This window comes from Nannospalax galili, unplaced genomic scaffold (assembly GCF_000622305.1).
Source record: "Nannospalax galili isolate Female #2095 unplaced genomic scaffold, S.galili_v1.0 scaffold359, whole genome shotgun sequence".
Taxonomy (NCBI): Eukaryota; Metazoa; Chordata; class Mammalia; order Rodentia; family Spalacidae; genus Nannospalax; species Nannospalax galili.
The window spans coordinates 1,865,962-1,873,643 of NW_008347042.1; the positions used below are offsets into that span (position 1 = coordinate 1,865,962).

At 40.7% G+C, this 7,682-nt stretch overlaps 1 protein-coding gene across 1 annotated transcript in view; it reads left to right on the plus strand.

Moving 5' to 3' along the window:
* The first annotated feature begins 1,428 nt into the window (after positions 1 to 1,428).
* Positions 1,429 to 7,682, plus strand: part of Scoc (short coiled-coil protein) — a 9,480-nt gene continuing 3,226 nt past the window's right edge. Inside the window, exons 1-3 of the mRNA XM_008843431.3 lie at positions 1,429 to 1,552; positions 6,852 to 6,923; positions 7,260 to 7,343. Of these exons, the coding sequence (XP_008841653.1) occupies positions 6,902 to 6,923; positions 7,260 to 7,343 (106 nt within the window). The 5' untranslated portion in view covers positions 1,429 to 1,552; positions 6,852 to 6,901. The remainder of the gene's footprint in view (positions 1,553 to 6,851; positions 6,924 to 7,259; positions 7,344 to 7,682) is intronic.

A 7,682-nucleotide genomic window follows, 5' to 3' on the forward strand; every position in this document is an offset into this window, starting at 1 on the left:
GTCATTGGTGGTGTTCTATAATTTAATTGTTGTGTAGAATTCTTTGTATTAACCCTGCTTTCAAGACTCAAACATTTCACAAACTTGGCAGATCTTTAGCCATTATTATGTGAATGCTGCCCACATTCCTTCTCTGCTCACTTTTCAGCTCTCCTATTTATTTTGGAATTTTCCTCTTCATGTGTTTCACTTCAGCATTGCATTCTAGCACATTTCCTCAAACTGTGTGTTGTAGTCTCTGCTAAATGCATTCTTTTCAAAGACCAAAATGAAGATTCTTTTTTAAGGATTAGGGTCATATATTATCATGTTCTGTCAGGATAAACAAAACAAAACAAAACAAAAAACCTGGGGCTATAGAGATGTTTTCAGTACCCACACTGGGAGGTTTACAACCTCCTGTAACACCAACTCCAGGGCATGCGATGCCCTCTTCTGGCCTCTTCAGTCACCTGCACTCAGGGCACATTCCCTCCCCACCACGACCATTCTCATACAATTTAAAAATCTTTAAAAAGTGATAAAGCAAGAAGAAACTACATGTAAGTTTGTCTCTACAATTCAGACGATTATGTCAAAGTATCAAAGTGTTGCAGGTGGGGATGAACATTATCTTGGTCAAGTGTTGTTTCAAATGTTAGATTACCATGACGATGGCACTGCACGTCAATCTGGCGTATTTGACTTGAACAGAAATACTTTTTTTTTTTTTTTTTCCCCCTTCGGTCTTTTTTGAGACAGGGTCTCCCTGTAGCCCCAGCTGACCTGGCACTCACTATGTAGATCAGGCTAGCCTCCATCTCATAGAGATCCACTTGCGTCTGCCTCCCAAGTGCTGGGACTAAAGGCGTGTGCCAGCAGCAGACTTTGAACAAACTCTTAAGCTTCAAGCACCCTGCGAGGATAAGTAACTGCTTTTCTGTATTTTCGCAATTCTAAACCATCATAAAGTGTTCAAACGAACAATAAATCTAGAAATCGTCCCCGGTGAGGAGTGCTGAGAGAAACCTTCCATTACTTGTACACCGTCGGATTTTGGAAATGAAAAGATGAATTTTCAGACGGGACGGACCACGCTCTTGCGTTGGCTTTCTCTCTTCGGCTCACAGATACTCTGTTCTTGAATCTGAAAGACTTTTTTCTCTCCCGGCGTTTCGGTATACAAATTTCTAGAATTCGTATCTAGAATGACTTCTGCCTGCAGTTTGCATTCCAGCTAACGAAGAGGCAAAAATCCGCTTTCTCCCTCCCCTTCTCCTGCGTTGTTATTGGCTCCTGCTTTCCACGGACACGCCCACAAGCCCCCAATCCTGATTGGACGTCAATACTCTTTTGTTAGGGCAAAGGTGGCCACCTGCACTGCGCCCTGTGACGGTGGGGGCCGGCAGCTACTGCGCAGGCGTGCAGTCTCCAGTCGGGATTGGCGGGCGACGGCCTCCTCGCTCCGCGCAGGCTCAGTGGGCGGGGAGGGCGGAGCTGCGGCTTTCGGTTCCAGCGTCCCAGCCTCAGGCGTCCTGCCCATCCCACCCCCTCCTGGCGCCTCCGACTGAAGGTGAGGTGGGCCCAGGGGAAGCTGGCGGTGCAGGGCCCGGGACTGCAGGGGCGGCCAAGGGTCTGTGGGGCGGGCGGGTATCGGGTGGAGCGGCCTAGGGCCCTGGCGGAGCTGGGATGGCGAGGCCCGGCTCCCTACCGAACGCCGCGCAGCCTCCGTGCCCATCAGCACCACGGGGGTAGGGGGGCTGTCTGGGAACCGGCCCCGTCCCGGACACCCTGCTGGCGAGTCCCCGCCGCTCCGGGCTGGCCTTCCACTCCAGAAGGCGAGGTGGGACGCTGTGGGGGTGGGGTAGGATCAGGATGAGGGGCTAGGACCCGAATGATGGACGGCAACGCCGGGTTGGGGGCGGGGAGGCTCTCACCAGGTGGGGACAGGGCCCCACACAGCATCCTGCAACACTGGGTGTCCAGGCCTGGCTTGAGCTCGCTGTCATCTCACGAGTGCTAAGAAAAGGGGCGTGAGCCACCACGCCCAGCTGGAGTGTGACATCTTTCCCAGCCCGTGAGTTTTATTTCTTCGTCAGCTTTTCTGTGGCGTCCTGCCCAACAAATTTTGGGCAGTAGAGTTTGAGAATGAGAACGCATCCCTTCCTGAAAGCTAAGATTTCTGTTATACTCCTTCTATGATGCTCAGTCTGTGATGTAACTGTATTAAGGTCAAATGTCCCTGACATCGTTATCTGTGTCCGAGGGCCCAAAGCTGTGCGCCGGAATCCTGGTGCCCATATTCCTCAGTGATTAAATACAGTGCAGCTAGCTCTCTGGGATCTAACTTAAGTTTATATCCTCATTGAATATGTAGTTTCTCGATTCTGCCGAATTTGAAACCCAAAAATGTCAAAGCCGAACTTTGAACACATCCAAACAAATCACACCAAAGTCAGCACAGCTTGAACCAAATGAAATTTATCTTCGGTTGTTTAGTTTGTAGAAACGCCAAAGGAACTTGATATCAGGGGTGTTTCCAAAACTGGGATTAGGACCATAATACATTTTCTTCTGTTACACAATGTAAAAAAAACAGTCTTGGGGCTGGAGAGTTGGCTCCGTGGTTAAGAGCAGTGGCTGAGTTCGTTTCCCAGCATCTCATGGCAGTTAACCACCACCTGTAACTTCAGTTCCAGGGGATTCGGCTCCCTCTTCTGACCTCCCTGGGCATTGCACGACAGGGGTGTTCTTACACACATGCAGGCAGTACACATACACAAAAGTAATAAATAAAATAGTTTTTAATAAAACAGTCTTGTATAGACAGATTTGAGACAAAGACACTGGCTGTGAAATTTGAAGAAAGGTCCTGGCCTTTCTTAAGACTTAGTGTTCATATCTGTGAATTGCTGTTTACCTCTGTTTAGATAAGTAATGAATAGACTTAGTTTTTATAAAGTATCATTACTAGTTCATTAGTAAATGGATAACAGATGGTGAAAATCAGTTTTAGATGCAGAAAATCTGGGTGGTTGAGGTTGGATTGGGGAAGTGTCAAAATGTCACTTCTGAGATGTGAGCCTAGCTAAGGTGGAATGGTGGGGTGAAACCAGACCAGGCAGTTGCCTTGATTCTGGGTAATTTCTACTCTGGTCTTGAGTAGGCTGTTCTCAGCTTTGGTTGTGGGTTCTTTGTAATTTGAGGCAGTTGGACCAGATTTTTTTTTTTTTTTTCTGAAATACCTTCTGTGAGCCAAATGAGTGCTCACGGGTAGAGAAGGTAATAGGTAGTGTATAAGGTAGGTATACAAACTCATTAACGCATGAACCCTTTACATTTTCAGGACAAACCCATGAGGTGCATCATTTATTCTCATTTTACAGATGAGGATACTGAGGCTGAGATATTTAAACTTGACAGAGGTTTCAGAGCTTATGAATAGCAGAGTGAGGGTTTTTGTACTGGTAATCTAAGTCTAAGTTCTTAGACACTGTGCTAATATCCTCTTGTGAAGCAGTCTTAGAAGGTGACAGTGTGGGCACGGAAATGGTAATTTACTAAGTGCATCTTGGCCTAGTGTTTGCCTTACTCCCCAAATCTTATTTTTTCAGTAGTTTCTGCTTCTTTGATTTACAGATTGTCTTCCATTAACTAGGCTAGAGACAGACACCAAAATTTACTGTGATTTTTGGGAAAAGTTGTAAAAGCATTGACCGAAAGAATCTCATCCATGTCCATTTCAGATATCTCTCCATATTCATTGTTCTACACCTGAGATGCTGTGGTCTGATTCTCTTCATGTCACATTTGCGCTTATGTGTTCAAAGGAGTTTAAAATGAAGTCTTAATATAAAGATTTATTATTTATGTATGTAGAATATGTATATATTATTTATGTGCATGTGTATGCCTTCAGAGACCAGAAGAAGGCATATGATCGATCCCCTGGAGCTGGTGTTACAGGTGGTCCTGGCTCTCTGGACATGGGGGCTAGGAAGCAAACCCTGGCCCTCTGAAAGGGCAGCAAGTGTTCTTAACTACTGAATCTTTGCCAGCCTCTAAAATGAACTTTTTAGAAAATATTTTAATATATTTTAAAATATTCTAGGTTTAATACTATATCCGTTTAGCAGAATAGTAGTATTAGATGCTCCCCTAATGAACCGTGACCTATCTAGCCACAGATTCCTGATATCAGTGTCAAGTATGGGCTCCATTTTGTGAAGTAGAGCTTAAATCTAATCAGAAAGTAGTTGGTTACATAAAATTTGTGCCACTGTTGCACCACTTGGTATATCATGCCAGGCTAGTTGTTATTGTAGCTCAGAGAATTCACAGCTGGGCAAAGCTGATAATTACTTTCCTCATCTGGCAACAAGCATAGCACCTTCCAGCACTGTGAAAGCTAACCAGTACAGATGAGACTTTGAATCACTACCAGCTTGTTTTTCTCCTTGTAAAATGAACTTTTAAAAAATATTTTGCTTATTATTTTATGTATGTAAATGTATGGATTGGGTTATGTGAGGCCAAAATTTCAAAGACTGACTCTCTACTACACTGCTAGGTTTGGAACACTTGTGGTTTTAAAACTTTAATTTCAATATTTGACTGGAACATTGGCTAAAGAATACCCCATCCCTATACCATGCCTTACTTCAAAATTAGATGTAATTGTTTCATGATTATCTGTTGCTTTGGATTATATCTTAAAACTCATCTTGACTCTCAATGAAAACGCTGTTTTAATTGTGTTCTTAGAAGCACTGGCTATTAGAAATTTAAAATAGTTTTTACTATCCAGCAAAGGCATAGCGGAGCTGCAGTCTGCTGTTGCTGAGAACTCCCGAGAGGTTTTATTTGGTTGTTGGCTCTGTTAGTCTGCCAGACCATCTTAGCTAGGTGAATGATTACAGCAGTATGAAGAGTAAGGGTGACTGGTCCCCTGGTAGAGTTATGTTTTTTCTTTCAGGAGTGTATCAAACCAAGTTTTTTCTCTAAGAGTGGACACTAAGTGTTCTCATCACAAAAATATTTATGTGAGACAGTGCAGGTGTACAACATTTAGGGATTCCACAAATTACAGGCATTGGGATGTGTGTCTGTAATCAAAGCACTAGGGAGATAGAGATAGGAGGATCTTTAGGACTTGCTCACAGGCATCTCTAGTGGAATCATAAGTTCCAGGTTCAATGAGAAGGCCTTGTCTCAAAAAATAAGATGGACTGAGGAAGGCATCCAAAGCTGACCTCTGGCCCTCACACATATGTACACTTATGCACATACACATGAACATGTACATATGAACATAAACACATCAAACAATTTTATATTAATTTAAAATGTAAAGTTCTGTTGATTAAATGGAGAGGAATACTTTTTAAAATTAGCATGCAAAGTAAGAAGTTTACTTATTAACATTTTTATACATACTTTGATGAGAGGAATAAATTCTTGAAGTGTGATCACTAAATACTATAATAGGTTGAATAACTTTAAAATGGAATTTTGAAAAAAAATTAGTAATTTACTTTCTCAAGTGCAGAGAACCTGAGTGAAGTGATGTGGAAAGCAGATGGGAGAGCAAGCTTTTTGTGCTGCTTAGGGGCAGTTTATTAGGCCTTGTGAATTGTGTACCATTATACTTAGTTCTTTATTAATGCAAAGATGTCTACTAGCTTTCCTGGACTCTGATGATACCTGGAGAAACAGTTTTCACATTTTACATGGACATTCTCTGTTCATGCTAGCATCAGAAATGTAGTAGATCATATTAGCTGAAGTTACTGAGGAATATACAGTTCACTGGTGGTTGGTTCCAGTCTTCCTCTGTAGACTGTGAGGCAGAACGATACCTTGAGCATAGTAGATGTTCAAGAAATACTTGTTAAAAGAGGAATATTGACAAAATTGACCTTGTTGCTTCACTGCAGAGTGATTGACCTGCCTCAAGGAATTTTCTGGAAACATATGATGAATTTCTAGCACACTGAATGGAAACTGATGGTTAACAATAGAGCAAACATGTTTTATAAGAATTGTATGCTCTATTTAGAGCCTTGTACTAAAATTATGAGATATTAGTATTATTTATATCCTGATTAGTCTTTTGAGTAAACCATCATTAGATGAAAGTGGATATTTTTATTTATTCCATATTAGTGTTGTAGATATATGATAATTTGAGTTTTTGTGTAATAATTTAAACAGCCTGTATGAAACACAATGGAAACAATTTTAAAAGTATTTGTCATAAGAACCTTTTCTTTTTGCTATGTTCTCATTCTTAGTTTACATTATTGAATATGAAATTTCAGACATCCTTCATGTTCTACTAATCAGCTATTTAACCAGCCACTACATTAGAACATGCAACTGTAGTTCACCAGACTGTGCAGTTAAATTGTTTGTGATTTCCTGAATAAGGTTGAATAAGGTTATGAATAAGGTTGAAGTAAAGATTTTATGTGTGTAACTTTTTCCTTCTTTGTTAACTGTCCTTAGTAAAAATATTTAAAGTGTTTTTGAGTCTTTTTACTATCACAGTAATTTCACAAAATTACACACTGAGGATTTGTGTCCAGCATTTGAGTGTTTGCTTTTCCATGTCCCTTTGCTAGCTTACTAGCATTAGCTTACCATAAAAAATAATGTAAGAAATGCACAGCATTTGATTTTATGTGCTTGATTACCAGGAAGCTCAACATTTTCTCTTTGCCTCGTACTTTGTTATATAAACTGCACTGTTTTTATCCTTTGCTTTTTCACTTAATCCTTGGAAGCAATAACACATGAGAAGAGTTCTGGGTATTTTGAAAAATAAGCTTATATTTTATAGATATGATATCTGTTCCATTTTCTTATTGCAGATCATCCTTCAAGGATTTTGTATCCAAGACTTGAAAGTCTGTTACCCAAGATGATGAATGCTGACATGGATGGTAAGGCTTCAGCCTCTGTTTTTTATGTTTCGGGATCTCTGGATGCTTTTGCTTTATTAAAACAATGGAAGGAGCAGAGGATCTTTAGAAGGTCTGGGTCTTGGCAGATTTACTTATTCTTCCTTCTACTTTAGAAAGTATCTAAGGCAATTTCTATTCCTTAAGTTCCTTTTTTATTTTCACCTTAGTGTCCTTATCTGCCCTACAAATGAGGGTTTTGTAATTCAGTTAAAATAATGAATAATATCAAATGTTCTGCAGACTATTAAGTGCCACATTCCACAAGTGGTACCTAATAATGTTTATTAATAGTAAATTTAAACCTTTTCATTACAGCAGTTGATGCTGAAAATCAGGTGGAACTGGAAGAGAAAACACGACTTATTAATCAGGTGTTGGAACTCCAACACACACTTGAAGGTTAGCTTGCGTTTTGTAGTTTTCATGAATGACACTCAGTTAATTGACATGATAAGCATTTTGCTGCTGAATCATACTGGTATGTGTAATTTTTAAAATCATAAACTTCAAAGTCTGTTTTGATTAATTTTTTGTAAATTTTTTCTTATTAGCATTTATTTGTGTGGGTGGGTGCACACACTCTTGTGATGTCAGAGGACAAATTGTGGGAGTCGGTTCTCTCTTTCCACCATGTGGATCCCAGAATCCAACTTGGGTCGTTAGGGTTGGCAATAAGTGCTTTTTGCTCACTGAGCTATCTATCCTTCTGGCCAATAGTTTGTGGGTTGTGTTTTTTTT